We start from the raw sequence: 20,532 nt of genomic DNA, 5'->3' as shown, positions 1-20,532 counted from the left end.
GGCTTGATCTCATGACACCGAGATCATGACCTGAACTGAAATCAAGAATCAGATACTGAGACACCCAGGTGCCACCATAGTTTTATCTTGTATGTCACCTATTCATTTTCTATTTCTTCCATCCTTGTTGTAATTATATACAGTTGGTTTTACATTTCAGTTATAGCATTTTTTATTTTGGCCTGACTAGTTGTTAGGTCTTTTGTCTCTGCAGCAAGTGTTTCTCTGGTGCCTTCTATGCTTCTTTCAAGCCCAGCTACTATTCATATGATTGTTGTTCTAAATTCTTGTTCAGATATATTGCTTATGTCTGTTTTGAGTAAATCCATGGTTGTGATTTCTTTTTGATATCTGTGATTTCTTTTGGGGAGAATTCCTCCATATCATCATTTTGTATAGATTTCTGTCTTTTTTGTGTTATGAAAGCTTGTTATGTTTCCTGCTCCTGAGAGTAATGCTATATATTTAAAAACATTTTTTAATGGTTATTTATTTTTTAGAATGAGACAGAGAGAGGGAGAGCACGAGCTGGGAAGGGGTAGAAACAGAGAGAGACACAGAATCTGAAGCAGGCTCCAGGATCTGAGCTGTTAGCACAGAGCCCGACTCGGCGCTTGAATTCACAAACCATGAGATCATGACATAAGCTGAAGTCGGATGCTTAACCTGCTGAACCACCCAGGCGCCCTGACTAATGCTATTTTAAGAAGGGGTTGTACACTGTCCAGGACCTGGTGCTTCAAGAAATGTTTCTGGTGTATGCTGTGTGCTCTTGGGTTTTGGTTGCTCTTTCCTCCAGGTTAGTCCTCTGTAGTGTTCCTCCTTGCTTGCAGTGGGGAGTGTTTGGACCTATAACTAGGCGTGCTTTGATTTGTTTGTTAAAATAAGGATGATTAAAAAATAAAAGAAAAGGGGCGCCTGGGTGGCTTAGTCGGTTAAGCGTCCGACTTTCGCTTAGGTCATGATCTCGCGGTTCGTGGGTTCGATCCCCGCGTCGGGCTCTGTGCTGACTGCCAGCTCAGAGCCTGGAGTCTGTTTCAGAGTCTGTGACTCCCTCTCTCTCTGACCCTCCCCTGCTCACGCTATCTCTCTCTGTCTCTCCTAGAAATAAATAAAACATTAAAAAAAATAAAAGAAGAAACCTGAGCCATTGATATTTTTTTGTATTCCTTTACCTATAATCTCTTGCCCTAAGCATCCATGGGTCTACATTTCACCTGTAACTTTCATAGGCTACAGCACTTCTCACAGTGCTTTAGCACTTCTGCAGATGTTCCCAGCATGAGATAGATATTATACTAGGTTTCTCTGTGTGAGTTCTGAGTCAGATGAGGCAGAGAACAATCCCCTGGGCAGCCAAGAAGTTAGAATGTTGAAAATAGGTTCTACTTTGTTCCTTCCAGCCTGCAGGAAGAAAGAAAGTGGGAATTGGGCTCTTTGTCCCAACTGCCCCGTGGGATCCTGGGGAGGGAGTGGGACAAAGATGAGTAAAATGTCACAATATTTCCTACCATTTTGAATGTTACTTTTCTTGACTGGATGTTTGCTTGGTGGCTACACCTCCTTGAGTAATTTCCAGAACTCCTATATAGTTATTTTTGTCAGTCTCTATTTATTTTTTCAAACATTTTTGTGGAGGAAAAGGGTCGAGTCTACAATCTTACTGATCTCTTGAGCAAGATTCTTCCCTTTTTATTACAATATTCAGAGCTTGATATATAGGTGAACCTGAATACTAGAAATATCAATATATCAATCAAGTTACCTCAAAAAACTGAATAGTATATATATTTATTTTTTAATTTTTATTTTATTTTTAATTTTTTAAACGNAATATAGATATAGATGATATAGATATATATATATCTCCCAAATCTTTATCCCTGAAAGGTCTGGTCCATTAATAGTCCTGCCTGAATGGTTGTTGTAGTTTTCCATTGCCTTTAACTAGAGGTTATGATAGGACTAAGAGATGCCCTAAGTTATCTTCTCTATTTCAGACATACTCTTCCTTAACATCATTGTGTATTAGCAGCTCAATTTTCCTTGATAGTCATGATCAATCACTCCAGTCAGTACAATAACTACTGTCTTTGAGTGTTGATTTAGAGGCATGAGGTGCCAAAGTGGGTGGGTGGTAGTCTTAAATTCCATTTCAATGGAATCATTGCTCTGTCTTCTAGTGGAAGCATTTCTCTCTTTGGAACTGATGCCTCTAGGCCAGTATAGCATAAGGTCATGTGGGTAGGGAGCAAAAATGTTGCTAGTGGATCGCTAAAGAGTGAGTGCTGTCACTCCCATTTCCATATCCTTGATTCCTGAATCTGTAAATCTGGCTATGAGAGATACAGCAACATATATTGGACTCTGTTTAGAGCCTCTTGGGAAACATTGTCCCAAATCTGCAAGGTGTTGGTACCTAGATGGCACTCTAACTGAGTCTTCAAAAGGTCATTCCCCATTTTATCAAGCCAGTTCCTTCAGGATAATGAAGAACATGGTAAAACCAGCGAACTGTATGCCCACGAGCACCTTGGCATACTTTATTTGCTGGAAATGAGTTGCTTGATCAGGAGCAATGCTGTGGGGCATACCATAACAGTAGATATTGCATTCTGTAGTCCATAGATTTTGTTTGGCAGAATCATTGTATGTAGCAAAGGCAAGTCCGTATCCAGAGAAAATGTCTATTCTGATAGGAGCAAAACATTGCATGTTCCATAATGGAAGCAGTCCAATGTAATTAACCTGCCACAGGTATCTGGATGATTACCTCAGAGAATGTTTTCATATCAGGTACTCAGTGTTGGTCTCTGCTGCTGGCATATTGGGAACTCAGCAGTGGCTGTAGCTAGGCTGAGATTAGTGAAGAGAAATCTATGTTGCTGAGCCTATGTATAATCTTCACCCCTGCCATCATGGCTACATTATTCATGAGGCCATTAACCAAAGAGACTGACAGGTTTCCATAGGATGAGTCATCTTGTCCACTTTATTAAAATCATCCCTTTCTGAGGTCACCCTTTGACGGAATTTGCATGGAACGTTAAAATATTTACATTTTTGTCTTCAGAGAATTCTGGCCACATAGATATTCCCCAGTTATCCTTGCCACCAACTTTTCAGTCATGTTCCTTTCAAGTCCATCCAGTCAAAGCTCTGGCCATAGCCCATGAATTGGCATACAGTCACACCTCTGGTAATTTCTCCTTCCAAGCAGAATGAACAACCAGCTGCATTATTGGGAAGATTTTCCTTCACAACTGTCCTTTAGGGATGACCTTGAAAAGGGCTGTCATGCAGCTGTTCACTTTTGTGGTGCCTGTGTACTATGTAGAACTATTTACAAATCAAGCCTGACTTTTCTCTTCCTTAGTCAATCAAGTGAGGGAATCCATAAGTCCAGGCTGGGAATGATTAGGTAATATAGAAGGAATTGGCCTGAAGAGTGCATGGTATGATCTCAATTCTCTTATATTTATTGAGGGCTGCTTTATGTCCCAGTATGTGATCTATCTTGGAGAATGTGTCATGCGCACTTGAGAAGAAAGTGAATTCCTTGGCCTCAGGATGCAGAGTTCTAAATATATCTGTCAGATCCAACTGGTCCATTATGTCATTCAAGTCCATTGTTTCTTTAGTGATTTTCTGTCTGGTTGACCTATCCATTGCTGTAAGCAAAGTATTAAAGTCCCCTGCTATTAGCACATTCTTATCTATAAGGTTGTTTCTGTTTGTGATTAATTGTTTTAAATATTTAGGTGCTCCCATATTCGGTGCGTAGACATTTATAATTGTTAGTTCTTCCTTGAATACTGAGAACAAACTGAAGACTGATGAGTGTGGGAGGGGGAGATGGGCATGGAGGAGGGCACTTGTGGGGATGAGTACTGGGTGTTATATGGAAACCAACTTGACAATAAACTATTTGTAAAAAAAAATAAATAACATAAAAAATAAATAAAACAGTGTCGCTCATAAAAAAAATATGTAGAAGGAATTGGCTCAGTGGGCATTTGATCCATTTCCTCACATGATTTACATATATCTTCAGAACTTATATTTGATGATGAAGTGCTGCTATATACAACCAACTTTATGGTTTGGTGAGTTATAGAAATCCAGTTCATGATGGACAATTCAGATAGGAGACTAGTTATTCACAACTGATGGCAGGACTCTGCTCCAAAATTCTAAGTGTACACACTGTGACTCACATAGAGGGGTCTCTACCAGAGGCTCCGAAGAGTAGCTATACCTGTCACTAACAATTCAAGCACTCCTGGACCTGCAAGATCATATAATCCAATTGGCAAAGCAGCTTGTAACCAGCCTGTACCCGTAGTTCTCTTGTTCTGGACCCTGCTCAAAACTGACAGTTTTTCAGATCACTCAGTAAATGAGCCGAGTAGCACACATAAATGAGGAATATGGTGAACCCCAAATCCAAAGTGGTCAACTAGGCATTATGCCTCTTTTGTGGCTGTAGGAGGGGTCAGATGTAACTACTTACCTTTCACCTTTAGAAAAGACATGTTAACATGGCCTAGAACACAGGACTCACTACAAATTTCATTTAGATGAAAGGCTCCCGAACTTATCAGATTTATTTCCCATCCTCTGACACACAAATGTCTTACCAACAAGTCTGTAACTATTGCTACTTCTTGATCACTAAATCCAATCAGCAAAATGTCATGAATGCAATGTACCATTGAATGTCTTGTCATAGGGAAAAGTGATCAAGATTTTTGCAAACTAAATTATGACATAAAGTTGGAGAGTTAATATACCCCTGAAGTAGGACTGGACAGATATATTGCTGGTCTTGCTAATTGAAATCAAACTGCTTCTTGTATTCCTTATTAACAAGTATGGAGGAAGAAAGCTTTTGCTTGGTCAATAGCTGCATTCCAGGTAACAGGAGATATGTTAAGTTTCTCAATCAATGAAACCACATCTGTCACAACACCTCATTGGGGTCACCCTCCTGATTAAGCTTATGATAATCCACTGCCATTCATCAAGACTTATCTTTTTTTTTTTTTTTGATACACCAAATAGACAAGTTGAAAGAGGATATTGTGAGAAACACTACCTTTGCATCCTTCATGTCTTTGATGGTGGCACTAATCTTTTTATTCTCTCCAGGAATGCACTATTGCTTTTGGTTAACTCTTCCTAGGTAAAGACCTTTCTAGTGGCTTCCACTACCATAATATCCCCCACTCTACAGGTCAAGGAACCAATGTGGGGGTTCTTCCACTTGCTGAGTAGGTCTATTCAAATTATGTATTTCAGAGCTGGGGGAAGTAACTACTGGATAAGTTCAAGACTCACAAGGCCCGCTGTGAGATTGATCTGAGCTAAAACTCCATTCATAACCTAACGTCTATACTGTGACTGGTAGCTCACAGTGCAGTTTAGGGTCTTCTGGAATTAATAACAGCTCAGAGCCAGTGTCTAGTCTTCCCTCAAATATCTGATTATTTCCTTTCCCCCAATGCACAGACNGCTGTGACAAAGATCCACAGTATAGTTTTTTCATTATTAAATTATTAAATTTAATAATATTATTAAACATATAAGTAATTTATAAATAAATAAATTTAAATAATTGTAATTACTATTAATTAATATTATTATTTAAAATTATTAAAGTGGACCCAGCCCCCATTTTATTCATAAGGTCTTGGGTCTGTAAACTGNAACCCACGAACCGCGAGATCATGACCTAAGCGAAAGTCGGACGCTTAACCGACTAAGCCACCCAGGCGCCCCTGGGTGGTTCCATTTAGAGCTCTATTCACTAGATGTAGAACACTTCTGCTTATAGAGATGAAATAAGGATTGAGTAGATTGCCTTTTTTGTTTTAATTTTAGGGACACCATGGTCAACTAGCCAATGGCATCAATTCTGCCAGTCAAACTATCCTGATTAGTGCTTTAAGTATGCTGTCCCTTTAAGTATGGCAACCCTACGTTTGGTGATTAAGTGCCTCCTCTTGGACCCTGCCACCCTAGGTTCCAATGACCTACATTGCCTTTAAGAGTCCCAATTCATGGGCTCAGTCCATTAAGTGTCTGACTTTGGCTCAGGTCATGATCTCGGGGTCTGTGACTTCAAGCCCTGCATTGGGCTCTGTGCTGACAGCTCAGAGCCTGGAGCCTGCTTCTGATTCTATGTCTCTCTCTCTGCTCCTCCCCCACTTGTGCTCTGTCTTCATCTCTCTTTATCAAAAATAAATAAACATTATAGCCANTTAGGGACACCATGGTCAACTAGCCAATGGCATCAATTCTGCCAGTCAAACTATCCTGATTAGTGCTTTAAGTATGCTGTCCCTTTAAGTATGGCAACCCTACGTTTGGTGATTAAGTGCCTCCTCTTGGACCCTGCCACCCTAGGTTCCAATGACCTACATTGCCTTTAAGAGTCCCAATTCATGGGCTCAGTCCATTAAGTGTCTGACTTTGGCTCAGGTCATGATCTCGGGGTCTGTGACTTCAAGCCCTGCATTGGGCTCTGTGCTGACAGCTCAGAGCCTGGAGCCTGCTTCTGATTCTATGTCTCTCTCTCTGCTCCACCCCCACTTGTGCTCTGTCTTCGTCTCTCTTTATCAAAAATAAATAAACATTAAAAAGAAAAAGAGTCTCAGTTCAGAGCAGCAGTTCTCATGGTAGTTCCTGACTTACAGAGAAGAATGACCAAAGAGTTCTTCAAGGAAGCTGGGGTTCCCGTCACAAATTTATTTCTCACACTCATGGTGAAAGATATGTCCTCTGGACCCTTCTAGCATGAATAGGCATGTATTATAAGACAAATCTACTCTAACATTCCAATTTCCCTAAGCTGTTGGATATCTTCCTCTACATTTTAACAAGGCAATTCTGGCATTTCAAATTTCTTTGAAATTTGGTCACATTTTGGTCCATGTTTCAGTCAACCAAAATACAACCTGTTAGAGCCCTTTCTAGTTCCTTAAGCTACAATATTGAGTCCAGAATCTCTGCGAGTGGGCTCATGTCAATAAATATAGACTACATAGAAGAAGGACGATGAGCACTGTGTGTTATATGGAAACCAGCTTGACAATAAACTATATAAAAAAAACATATATATAGACTGACCCAACTTTACATTTCTTCTACCATGATTCCAGACCCCTAATATTCATTCCCATACATGTTGCCTGGAGTTTTTTTCTTTTTTCTTTTTTAATTTTTTAAATGTTTATTTATTTTTGAGAGAGAGAGAGAATGAGAGAGGCAGAGAGAGATGGAGACACAGAATCTGAAGATCTGAAGCAGGCTCCAGGCTCTGAGCTATCAGCACAGAGCAGGATGTGGGGCTCACACTCACAATTGGTGAGATCATGACCTGAACTGAAGTCAGATGCTCAACTGACTGAGCCACCCAGGTGCCCCACATGTTTCCTGGATTTCTGTCTGTATAAATTAGAAAAGCCATGCAGTGCTTTTGGGGCGAGGCTAACTCCTAATGGTTTACATTATCAACCTTACCTTCAGGGCCTGGTGGGACTTGAGTGTAGTAATAGGTCTAGAAGCAAATGGGGGAGTGGCGGAATCCGTCCTGAGGAGAATCAGCAGTGTCTTGCAAGGTGACTACCTCCGGGGAGGCCATTACAGTGTCCACAGGCAAAGCAGGGTTAACTTCCTCAGATGGGGGTCAAAGGACTGATTCTACAGTTAAGGAAGACTCTGCAGAATTTGGGAGTTCAATGTCTCTAGTTACCAGGATCTGTCCATATGTCTCTATTCCAATTTTCAGGGTCCCACTTCTTCCCAATAAATGCCCTCACTTTAACAGCAGACATAATGTCAGGTTGGGAATTCAATTTGTAATTTATCCACTTGCAAGATGAGACTTCAGGTTTGGTGTTCAGAGAGTTAAACTGTGGTAACAGGAGATGAATTTTTGTTTCAGAGCAGAAAATTTTCAAGTGATTTACGTGGCCCTTGAGCTGGGAAGTTGAAGCCCTGAGCTCATCCTTTTCTTTCCTCAATTTGTCTAACACAATTAGTAGCAAACAGCTAATCTTATTATGCTTGTCAGTTTGATGAAAGTGTTCTAACATATCAAATATATGGTCACCCATGTACTTTGTCTTTTATAAGTTATTATTAGGAATATCCAGTTGTGACACTCTGAGTATCTCTATTGCAATGGATTGTCAAGTGCCCTTTTTACTACTTAAAATAGAGTCATTAGTGCCTCAGATTGGAGAATCAATTCCAGAAACTCCATAATCATTTCAGATCTTAATAAATATTAAGGAATTAACTTATACAATTGTAGAGAGTGGCAAATATGAACCCTGTATATGTTATCAGAATGGAAATTCAGACAGGAGTTGATGTGGTAGTCTTGAGGCAGAATTTCTTTTTCTCTGGGAAACCTCAGTTTTTGCTCTTAGGGTCTTCAACTGAGTAGAATAGTCCCACCGTACATTATCAAGGATAACCTCAACTTACTTAAAGTCAAATGATTTCAGATGTTAACCATATGTGCAAAATGTCTTCACAGTAACACTTACTTAGTGTTATTAAATAACTGGCACTTATGGGGATGAGCACTGGGTGTTATATGGAAACCAATCTGACAATAAACTATTTGTAAAAAAATAAATAAATAAATCACACACACAAAAAAGTCTTTAAAAAAAGAAAAAAAAAGAAAAAAAACAGCACCTGTGTAACTGGTGCTTACTAATTAGACATCTAATTATTTTTTATTAAAATTTTATAAAAGAAGTAAATTATTTCAAAGAAAAAATAACTGGCTACTGTAGCCTAGTCAAGATGACATAAAATTAATCATCATACATAAGGTATAAAAAGGAGATCATTGTTCAGCATGTGAGAAAATAACAAAAATTTAATTACTCCATAAGCTCTAAGCAAGTTGTTTCATTGATTTGTGCTTAGCAATATGTGGGAATAGAAGAAATAGTAAACAAAGATTTATGTACTTAAAATTTCAATAAATGACAAAAATCCCTTCATGGGTGGCACTGTGTATACCCCATTACATCCGTCTAGTTTCACATGTAGAGACATTAACATTGGTTAATGGGTTCAGGTGGTGGCCACCTTATATCCAACCACTATAAAGTCCCCTAATGAATCTTTCAACTAATAGTCAAACATCCTCTGATGATCTTTGCCTTTACTCATTACTTCATTAGAGGCTATATAAAAGGATACTTTTTCTCTCCTTTCTGAATTTATTAATTGGAATCCTGTTAGAAAGATGATGCTTCTCCATCAATAACTTGGGTCCTCTGAAATAAATTTCTGACCAAAAAATTAGGATAATGGCTTGAATTCCCTATTTATTTGTTTATTAAAATGAGTTTGTAAACAAAAACAAAAAATAAAAAAGTATATAAAACAAAACAAAAAAAGAAAAATGAGCTTGTGCCAAAAGTGATGAGAGATTCATTTATATTTTACTAGTTCAAGTATAAAACACACAGATCATCAGTGAACAGTTTGATTAATTTTCACAAAATTAGCACACCTTTTACAACATATAAGTCAAGAGATAGCACATTACCAGCACCACAGAAAACCTTCTCATATGCCCCTCAATCACTAAGCTCTTCTTCCTGCCCCCAAATAACCATTGATCTGAATTTTAGGAACAGATTACTTTTTCCTGTTTAAAACATTGTGTTGGGGTGCCTGAGTGGCTCTGTCGGTTAAGCATCTGACTTCGGCTCAGGTCATGATCTCATGGTTTGTGGGCTCGAGCCCCATATCAGGCTCTGTGCTAACAGCTCAGAGCCTGGAGCTTGCTTCAGATTCTGTGTCTCCCTCTCTCTCTCTGACCCTCCCCTGCTCATGCTGTCTCTCTCTCTCTCTCAGAAAGAAATAAAAACATTAAAAAAAACATTGTGTGTTGTGTGCACGACAATATTATTTGTGAGATTCATCTGTGTAGTTGTGGGTAGCTGTATTTTGTACATTTTTGTTACGTGTGTAGCATTCTATTATGTGAACATGTGTCAGTTTATTCACTGTACTGTTAATAAATTTTGGGATTGTTTCCGTCTTTTGACTATCACAACCAAAACTGCTTTGAATACATCAATGGTACACATATTTTGTTGTTGTTGCTATATACCTAAAAGTCAATCCACAAGTATAGGGAAGGTGAATCTTTATCTTTGGAAGACAAGGACAAACCAATTTTCAAATTGGTTGAGACTGTTTATTCTTTTCAGCAGCAGTGTTCAGCTGTTTCACATCCTTGTCAACACTTGACATTGACAGATCTTTTCATTTAGAACATTATGGTTGGTGCATAGTGGCTTTTAATTTTGTGGAAAAAAAATTTTTTTGACTCAAAGGGCACCTAGTATATATGCACAATGTGGAAATAAAAGAATGTCACTGGATCATTTCATGAGGCCATGTACTGATTATAGATGCTCTTAAGGTCAGTGAGTAGACTGGAACTTATAAGCAAACCGCAGAATGAAGATTCTAACTAAAGAAGGGAGTAAAAATATTTAAAAAAATAAGGAGGGAGTAAAGACTATGCCTTACTTTGTTATGCACTATATTGCAGACAGAGTTCTTTGGCTTCAGGTTGAGGAAAGCCAAGGTGAACTAGCACGGCCCAGGGTAGTGATAAAGAGCTGATGGGAACGATTAATGATGCTGCAGTATGTAGAGTTACATACTGTGAATGAGTGATGTCTAAATGCACCAGATAGTGTCAGTTCCCATGGTGAATTTCCTTCAGTGAAAAAGCCTGGGGGAAGAGGCAGGCCTCAGAGAAAGGCTTAAGTTTGTAATAATAAAATACCCAAAATGATATATATAGTGCTTTGCACATGTTAAGACATTTCATCCTTTTTTTTTAATTTTTCAATGTTTTATTTATTTATAGGAGAGAGAGAGAGAGAGAGAGCGTGAGCAGGGAAGGGTCAGAGAGAGAGAGGGAGTCACAGACTGAAACAGGCTCCAGGCTCTGAACTGGCAGTCAGCACAGAGCCCGACGCGGGGCTCGAACCCACGAACCGCGAGATCATGACCTAAGCGAAAGTCAGACGCTTAACCGACTAAGCGACCCAGGCGCCCCAGACATTTCATCCTTTTAATAAATCACTGAGGTATCTTTTCCAATTTTCAAGGTGAGCCCACAGGTATAGAGAGTTTAACTCACTTATCTAAGGCCACACAGAAAGTAAACGGTGGAGCCTGAATTTGAACCCAGGCAATCTGGCCTCAGTGCTCTGCTTTTGACTCTGTACTATCCATAGAATCAGGTTTGGGGGTTGGGGGATTCATGCAGAGAGATTCTGGGAAAGGGAGAAAAGGAAAAGGGGACAGGAAATTAGACAGGTAATCTTATTATCATCCAACATTAAAAAAAAAAAAGAAAGTGTGTCCAGACTAATGGGATACATTCTGCCCTGTTGCTGAAAATAAAATAATGAAAGCTAGAACATCTCTAGGTTTGGATCTCAAAATCTTCAATGCACACTGAGCATAATGGCTCAGTAGGGAAGCCCAGCTTACCAGAGATCCAAATGTTGGGAACTGCAATTCATCCTGGGAATTACCTTTAGTTTTCACACACCTGTGTCAGGTATTTATGATTGCTTTAGCAAAGCACAGATGACACAGCATTATGTCTAGTTTCCACTGGGTTTTGAGGTTGCAGAGAAGCCAGTCAGGGTTGGTTAATAATCTACATTTATATTATCCACACCAGTGGGTAGGGACCTTGTATTTGGACCCAAGTCCAAGGCATCCAGAGGCCAGACCATGAAGTTCCAAACCCTCCTTCTGCTTCTTTCTGGAGAACTTTTACTGATTAAAGTAAATCTGGAGTCGTTTTACTGCTGAAGCTCACTATGAGCTGGTGAGCATGGAGTCTGGAGAGACTGATAATTAGGAAGGAGGAGCAAAGGAAGGCTATCTGAGTGGGTGCTGGGGCAGAGAGAGTAATCCATCTCTACCTCCTCCCAGAGCCCTGGACATCTCTTCCCTACCCCTTTCTACACCTTTCTGTCCTCGACCCTAGCTCTCTTTTTTTTTCTTCCCTACTTGCCTTGTCCATCAACAAAAATAAATTGCCTTTCCTTGGAGAAGAGCTCACTCTATGAAGTAGGGAGAACAAGAAGGATTGCCTGGGGCTGAAGCAGCTGGATGACTTTGACAGTCACCTAGAGTGTCCCAGGATCAGGTGTCCAAGGTAGAATGGGGCAATGTCTGCTCAATGGGTAAAGAGAAGGCTCAGGGAAGACACTTACAGAGCCACGTTTGCATTTGAGCATCTCCAGTTTAAGGAGGTGGATGTGAAGTAGGACCCAGCTCTCAGGGTTGCCCTCTCCCTGGGACTTCTTCCAGGCTTTTACTTTCCTCCCCCGACCTCCTTCAGTTTCTTCTGATTGTTCTGCCCGGGGACTGAGGACTCATATGCACTTTTGTTGGAATTAGATCTTGGGGTTGTGGAAACGTCCATCAAAGTTAGTGGAGGTTTGTGTTTATAGAAGTGGGTGGGGATTTCAGTTAGTTCTCCACAGATACTGAGATGTCTAGAGAAGTTGGTGCAAGCAGTTCCTAATCTCCCTCCTACTCATTTGGGGATCCCTGACCCTGACTGAAACTCAGCCCCTCCCCCTAACTCTGGTCCCCTCTATCCATCCTGTCCCTCTCCAGGCCTGTCTCTCTGTCCTTCTCATCTGTCCCAGCTTCACAAAGCAATAGCAGTCTCCCAGGGGTGCTTCTCTGGACAAAGTGGGGGTGTAGAAGTGAGCCCAGGGAGCAGCAGAGAAAGAAGGGGGGTGGGTGGGTCCCCAGCCCACTCCCTGTTGGACCCCAAAGTAACCATTTCCACCCTTTGCATTCACTACCTGGTGTATTTTCACACCACGTGTGTCCACCTGGCACAAGCAAGCCTGGCTTCCTGACACTGCCTTGTGGACCACAAACAGTTGCTGTGCTTGGACAGCCACTGTGCTGATCACAACGTGAGCTGCGGGCAACATGGCTGGAGGACAGGAGACCTGACTATTGAGACCAGAAGGGTAAGGATCCGGAAGTACTTCTGTAGTGTTAGCAGTGCCAGAAGAGTTTGGACTGTCCCGTAAGGCTTGTGAGAGATGTCGAGATTCTTATAAGGACCAGCTGGGCTTTCCCAACTGTAGACCAGAGGGCCTTCACCATGCTGTGCCAGGGCAATGTGCTGACCACCCCTCCCTCCCCCTCCCAGCCTGGGAAATGTGTGTGGCATTTTGCTTCAGGTGTCATTTTCAATCTGGTTTGTCACTGATTCTTGGTTCCTGGTCTCAGTCTTACAGATGTTGGTGACCCCAATGGGAGCTTCTCCAGGGGACACTTTTAGTCCCTTAGAATGGTGAGGATTTCATGTCTCTGAAGGAGGACTAACAGTATGGACAAGGGCAGGCGGTTTGGCTACTGAGGCCAAGGGCAATGGGGGAAAGATAATGGAGAGGTCTTTTGCAAAGATCCTGAGGTGCTACTTGACTGAAGTGTGTGGGCTCACTACTCCTACACTTGGAGGTTACAAATGAGCTACTGCTGCCCTCAGGTTCTGGGGGGAACCTACCACCTCCATGGTCACCTCTTGGGGAAGTAAGAGTCCTCTGTTGGCCTCACCCAAGGGAGGGTGAGGAGAGGGACCCCAGCATCCACGTCTGGTCCTGACAGATAACTGGGGTGTGTGTGAGATTTCAGACACATTTTCTGTGGGTAGCTTGCCTAGAATGACCCCAATTCCATTCATGTCCTTTTTAATGAAAGACCCTGGGGCTTGAGTAAGGTCAGAGAAAGGGCCAGTGAGAGAGAAGAAGGGAAAGTCAGTGACCGCAGAGGAATAGAATGTCCCTTTGGGTCTCATAATTGAATATGGGACCAAGTATATAAGGGAGACTCTTTGCCCTTCTGCCGGAGTCCTGCTCCAGCCAGTTCAGGGGTCCCTTCCCTTCTGTCCCCAACTCTCCCTTCTTAGATCTGTGATCCCCACCCTGACCTTGTGAGCTAATGCCCACTCTGATGTTGCCCCACCTGGATTAGGATCAAATGCTCTCCTTCTCTGGAGCTTTCAACACTACTCTGAGATTCAGCCTAGACAGTAGGTTACGTTCTGACTACTGGTTAGGGAGAGAATTTCGAACTCATGATCCCACTGGGAACAACTGAGGAAGTCTGATGGAACATAGTTTATCTTATTGAAATTTTCAACATGTAGACACAGAGAAGAGACCCAGCCCACATCTAGGAGAGGACTTCAGCCTGGAGGGGTGAGGTCAGGGGACCCAGAGCTCCAGATTCACTTTTGCTCTGAAAACATTAGCCAAAACTGAGGAGACAAGCAAGAAATCTGTCTGAGCTTTTGGCTGCTTTGAGGAGCTGAGCAGAGAAAGAGGTGAAAGCCTGGTGTCCAACAGGAGTGAGACCCTAATAGACTAACCCTCATGGTGAGTGGTGATTCTAAAATGCTGCTTCCTCAAACCAGAAGAGACTCTTTAAAAAAAAAATTTTTTTTAAGTTTATTCATTTATTTTGAGAGAGACAGAGACAGTGTGAGTCAGGGAGGGGCAGAGAGAGTGGAAAAGAGAGAGAATCCCAAGCAGGCTCCCCACTAGCAGCACGGAGCCTGACGAGGTGCTTGATCATGAAACCTTGAGAACATGACCTGAGCTGAAACCAAGAGTCAGTTGCTTAGCCAACTGAGTCACCCAGGTGCTCCAAAAGACTCTTAATGATGCAGAGAACAAACCGAGGGCTGCTGGAGGGGAGGTTGGTGGGGGATGGGATACATAGGTGATGGGTATTAAGGAGGGTGGGTACTTGTGATGAGCACTGGGTGTTATATATAAGTGGTGAATCACTAAAATCCACAATATTATACTATATGTTCACTAACTAGAATTTAAATAAAAATTTGAAACAAACCATTTTTTTTTTCTCAGTTGATTACTAACAGTTCAGACTTTGAGGAACACTACAGCCACACTAGAAAACCAGGGTGGTGTTTTGGTTTTTTGGTTGGTTGGTTTGTTATTTAGTCCTTTGGGACAGCCACATAAAAACTGAGAAATGTTAGAGACTCTCTCCCCAGAATATTTCCATGCACAGGGAAATACAAATATTAACATGACACATCAGTGCACACAGAGACCCCCTTACAGATCCGGGTGTTCTGTTGTTAAAGACAAAGAGTGATGACATTTTGAATAATCATTTCAACACCCCCCAATACCATTCCATATATTTGTCAGCATAAACTGGAGTAGACAAAAGTTGGATCTAATAGTATCAGAGGAATGAGAGGAGAGTGCTGAACCTGAGTGCCTGCATAGCACTAGATCAAGCTGCAGCTTCAGGTCTGTGCTCCAAGAATGGCGATTAGCTGTTCTTTCTCCATTTCTCACCCCCAGCACCCAACTGCCATTTTATTATTAGAATTCCACATCAAGAGTCTTGTTAGGAGGTAGAAGCCACCCCCCTCCAGAGACAAGGAAAACCTATTTTCCTAATATTCTTCCAGTTAGACACAGCATGAGGCTCCACCAGGCAGGTGACCATGAGCTGGCCCTGACTCAGGAGGTGGTGTCAGCAAGGCTAACACTGTGCAGAAACATTTGCCCAGGAGCCGTGTGCGGCAGTTACTACATCCTGTTGCCAGGAGCAGCAGCAACGTCAGTCCTAGACTCAGGACTGAGTGTCCTGCCTCAGGGGAGTCCGTGGTATGGCCGGTGATGTCTGTGCAGAGCAGTAGGGGTCCCTGTGTGGGCTTCAACCTGGGTAGGACTGTGTATTCCATTCCTGACACTGTAGCCCCAAGTCTGCTTGGTGGCCTTCCCCAACATAATCTCATATTTAGAGAAAAGAATTCCATCGTTTGCTCCAAAAATTTGTCAGGGGAGTAGTTGCAAAGAGCAAGCATTCCAAGGTGTAGATCATGCTGAACTGTGAACCTCTCCCTGGTCCTTCCATTCATCTGGACCCCAGGATACAACAATGACGTGTGTCTCACAACATCACATTTCATACTGACAACGTACATGCACCCCTCTCTTTACAAGGGAAAAGAAAATGCATTTAAATGTGATTTTAATGCCCCTCCCCACACTGCCTGCTCTGATCACTGACCTCAGTGGCCCCAGATCTCGCTGAGCACCAGCACTGCTTGAGGGGCTTCTCACAAAATGCACGGGTCTCTCCCCAGACCCAGGCTCAGAGTATTCGGCACAAGATCAAGGAATCACTTATTTAGCAAGCCCTACAAGTGAGGGCCATGTGGGAATCTTAATCTATATTCCTGCTACTGAAAGGGTGACGTGAAGACCACCAGCAGCACCTTGTCATAAACACAGAATCTCATACTCCATGCTTTGTGAGCCTTAACACGGTGTCTGGGGGAGTCCTGTGAACAGGGAATTTTGGGACTCCCTGGTCTATGTGCCTTGACAGGTGGAGCCAAGACTGTGCAGACAGCTCTGAGTGTGTGGTCTGATCAGATCTCTTGGAACTGGGGGTCCAGGGTTTGGCCCTTTTTCCTTTCTCTTCTATGGCCATCACCCCCTTGGTGACCTCATTTATGCCGAAGGTTCTAAACATCATTTACTTGGTGTCACTTCCAAAATCTATTTCTCTGGCCCAGACATTTCTCCTAAATTCCATACTAATCCACGCTCGTCTGATTGCCAAGCTGATTCCCTCACATTTCTAATAGACATCTCAGCTCATCATCTCTTCACTGAATGTCTGTGATGTCCTTTCCCAAATATGCTCCTCCCAGAATCTTCCCCATCTCTGCTGACAGCAACTCCATCTTTCCACTTGTATACTCCAGAATTTGGGGGTCCTCCCTGGCTCCTCTTACTCATACCCAAGATCTAATCCATTAGATTGTGCTGCAAAGTCGATTTACAGATTGTATCCAGAATCCCATCACTTCACACTCTTTCCACTGCTCACACCTCAGTGAAAGGAGCAGACATTCCCAGACTGGAACACAGAACTGGCTTTCTACTGCTGTCCCCAGTGCCTCACCTGCCCCTTGCCTCCCGTTCTGTTCTCAACACAGCAGACAAAGTGATCCTTTCAAAGGAGAAGCTGTCCCATGTCCCTCTTTTTAATTTTTTTGATTATTTTTTTACTTTAGAAAGAGAGAGCATGCATGAGCAGGGGAGAGGGGCACGCGGGGGGGGGGGGGGAGAGAGAGAGAGAGAGAGAGACAGAATCTCAAGCAGGCACCACACTCAGCACAGGGCCCAATGTGGGGCTCAATCCCATGGCCCTGGGATGACGACTTGAGCCGAAATCAAGAGTTGGGTACTCAACTGACTGAGCCACCCAGGTGCCCCACCATGTCTCTCTTTTGCTCAAACTGTGTTGTAATTTCCCTCACACTTAGAGCAAATGTCAAAACCCTTTTGATATCTTCCAAGATTATAGAGTCTGGTCATACCTGTATCTCATCTCAGTTACTCTCTGCTCCAGCCGTACCGGTCTTCTTTTTCCTCTCAGAACACGCAGACACACCTGCCCTTCTGCATTCACACTGGACTTTCCACTGCCTGGAAGGACCTTGCCCCAGACAATCTCATGGATAATTCATGGGTCCATCAAATCTTTTCTCAAAGCTCACCTTTTCAGGGAGGTCCACCGCGAGCATCTAACGTAAAACAGCCATCTCTTGGCAGAAGACATGAATGGATATTTTCCCAATGAATACAGATGTCCAAGAGACACAGAAAAAGATGCTCAACATCACTCATCATTAGGGAAATACAAATGAAAACCACAATGAGGCACCCTTCACTTCACACCTGTCAGAATGGCTAAAATAAAAAAAAACAACACAAGAAATAACAAGTGTTTGCAAGGATGTGGAGAAAAAAGAACTCTTGTGTGGTGTTGGTGGTGTTGTGTGGTGCACTGGTGCAGCCACTATGGAAAACAGTATGGAAATTCCTCAAAAAGTTAAAAATAAAATTATCATCTAATCTAGTAATTCTATTACTGGGCATTTACCCAAAGAAAATGAAAACACTAATTTGAAAACTGTATTTATTGCAGGCATTATTTACAATAGCAAGGGTATGGAAGCAGGCCAAGTGTCCTTCGACAGATAAATGGATAAAGAAGCCATGGTATATATACACAGGAGGGAGATAGACCAGTCTCATCTCTGCTGGCACAGAAAGGCAAGTTGGGGAAGAGAACACAGGGCAGTGTGGGGAAGGGTCGTGGTAGGTAGGATGGACCTGTCTCCCTGCTTCGTCTCATTATGCTAATAGGAACACAGACATTCAGATGCCCTTTGCAGAAAAAGAAGTCAGGGACACTGATGTCACAGGTGGGAAAGTAAACAAATCTTGTGTCACTCAGTCCCCTACAAGGCTGGCTCAAACTGTGAAAGAAAACAATCATGAACAAATTTAGATGACTCACTGTAAGTGATGACAGTCTCACCCCACCCACTGCATGCTCAAAATGTCCTGCTCCAAGAATCCCCATAACCCAGTTGTGTTCCATCTGCCCAACCCCTCCCCACGTGAGGTCCTCCAGAGTCTTACTTTAGGAGCTATGAGAGACACATCAGAGCCCTCCATACCATTACTGCCTGGGTTAATACAAATAGGATGTGGTCAGAGCCCCCAGGAGACGAGACTAAAACAGCAGCTATGGAGTGGGTAAGCTCCCCATGGGGTCCTGTCTACACTATCCCAGGGTCTCAGGGATCACTCCCTCCATACTTACTTGCAGACTGAGTGTAGCCCCCTCCTTTTCCACCTGTGGCAAGAAAACATCATGTTTGAGCCCATGGAGGAGGCAGGGCTATGAGTCCTAGACCTAGTTCTGAACTCCAGGGAAACTTCCAGAACTGTGACTGCAGATTGAGGGCGGGATCAGGAAACACGAAGAAAGTACCTGTGTGAGGATTGGACAAACCACCCTCCTATAGTCTGTCCTCAGCAGGGGCTTTCATCTCTGTCCTGTGACTTCTGCGATCGGGTCCCCATCACCAGATTCATCAAGGTGAAAAATTTATCCTTCATTTTCACATGTGTTTTACTAAAAAGCAATTGTTAGCAATCAATTCCACACTGGACTAGCACACGTGGGTGGGTGGTACTTCACATTAAGTGGGGTAAGAAAACTCAGAGCACAACCTCTCCCTCCCTACCTGCTTCTTACTCCAGATTACAGCTCCAGCCAGCACAGTGACCACAGGGGAACCAGACCAGCAATAATGTCCATGATGGGGATGGTGGACTGAGGAGGAGGCTCTGGGAAGGGAAGGGAAGGTGAGGGCCCTGTACCCCAGGCATAAGCCCCCAACTTGCTGAAGTTCTTCAGAAGAGACATTTCCCTGAGAAAAGGTTCTGTACCCAGGTTTCCCCTCTCACCTCTCTCAGGGTGATGGACTCCTGCAGCCCCTCGTGCCGCACAAGCACATGTATCTCTGCTCCTGTCCAGGGGGCACCACCACAGCTGCCCACTTCTGGAAGGTGCCATCCCCTGCAGACCTGTATCCAGAAGCTCTGAGTCCTGGGTCAGGTCCTCCACATCACACTGCCAGGGTAGAAGCCCAGGGCCCAGCACCTCAGGGTGACATCACTGTCAGAGATGGGGTGGTGGGTTACATGTGTCTTTGGAGGGTCTGAGAAGAAGGGTCAGAAAATTAAAAAAATTGACATCTGTCTTGGGCCACTGCAGCAGCACTCCTATGACCAACCACCCTGAGAATGGGCAGTTCAACTGGGGTGGGAACAGGGAGCAAAAATCCAGACATCAGACTGGGCGTAGACATGTGGGATGACCTCTTCTTGTCTGGAAAGTTCTTTAATCAGGACAAGAGAGCCTAAGGTAAGAGCCAGATCTCTGAAGGGAGAGAAGGTAAGTCTGGTCCTGACCTGAGTGGAGGCCCAGGGACACAGAAGAGCTGAAGTCAGAACTCAACCGCATTGGTTCTGGGGCAGAGAACAAAACTAAGAAAGTCCCCATGGTTCCTAAAGCCGCTGCCAGAGTGACTGATCAGTTATTTCAGAGATGGCTTCCCCCTCCATCCCTGAGAGACAGTATTCCTTAATTGTCCCGGGAGAAACATGGGCACTCTGGACAGGTTGCTCTTTGATGCCCAGTCTGAACACCAGGGTTGTTTCCCTTCTCTCTCCACCCCTGGAGGGGGGTGGGGAGGTGCGTTCTGGCATCAGTCCCATTTATCTCTCCTAATAGGGAGACACTGCCCCCAGGCTCAGGGAAGACTGGGGAAATTCCTCATCCCCTCGTCCCTGCGAGCTGCAGCATCTGATCTCCGTTCTGCAGGTACCTGCGTTGCCGCTCCATCCACTCTCCGTCCGGGTAGTTCCTGGGTGCTCCGTCGCACCGGCCACCTCCCACTTCCGGCGGGTGATCTGCGCCGCCGTGTCCGCCGCGGTCCGGGAGCGCAGGTCCTCGTTCAGGGCGATGTAGTCCGCGCCGTTCTTTGAGAATTGACTGTACCCACAGAAGACC

General features: G+C 43.4%; 1 protein-coding gene across 1 annotated transcript in view; it reads right to left on the bottom strand.

The window, feature by feature from the left end:
• Positions 1-18,095: 18,095 nt before the first annotated feature.
• Positions 18,096-20,532, bottom strand: part of LOC144228947 (BOLA class I histocompatibility antigen, alpha chain BL3-7-like) — a 19,383-nt gene continuing 16,946 nt past the window's right edge. Inside the window, exons 5-10 of the mRNA XM_077760870.1 lie at positions 20,348-20,514; positions 19,425-19,678; positions 19,202-19,304; positions 18,946-19,089; positions 18,775-18,807; positions 18,096-18,424 (exon numbers count right to left, since the gene is read on the bottom strand). Coding sequence (XP_077616996.1) covers positions 19,572-19,678; positions 20,348-20,514 — 274 coding nt within the window. The 3' untranslated portion in view covers positions 18,096-18,424; positions 18,775-18,807; positions 18,946-19,089; positions 19,202-19,304; positions 19,425-19,571. The remainder of the gene's footprint in view (positions 18,425-18,774; positions 18,808-18,945; positions 19,090-19,201; positions 19,305-19,424; positions 19,679-20,347; positions 20,515-20,532) is intronic.

This window comes from Crocuta crocuta, unplaced genomic scaffold (genome assembly GCF_008692635.1).
Source record: "Crocuta crocuta isolate KB4526 unplaced genomic scaffold, BGI_CrCroc_1.0 scaffold762, whole genome shotgun sequence".
Classification (NCBI taxonomy): domain Eukaryota; kingdom Metazoa; phylum Chordata; class Mammalia; order Carnivora; family Hyaenidae; genus Crocuta; species Crocuta crocuta.
This window is presented reverse-complemented; position numbering and strand designations above follow the sequence as displayed.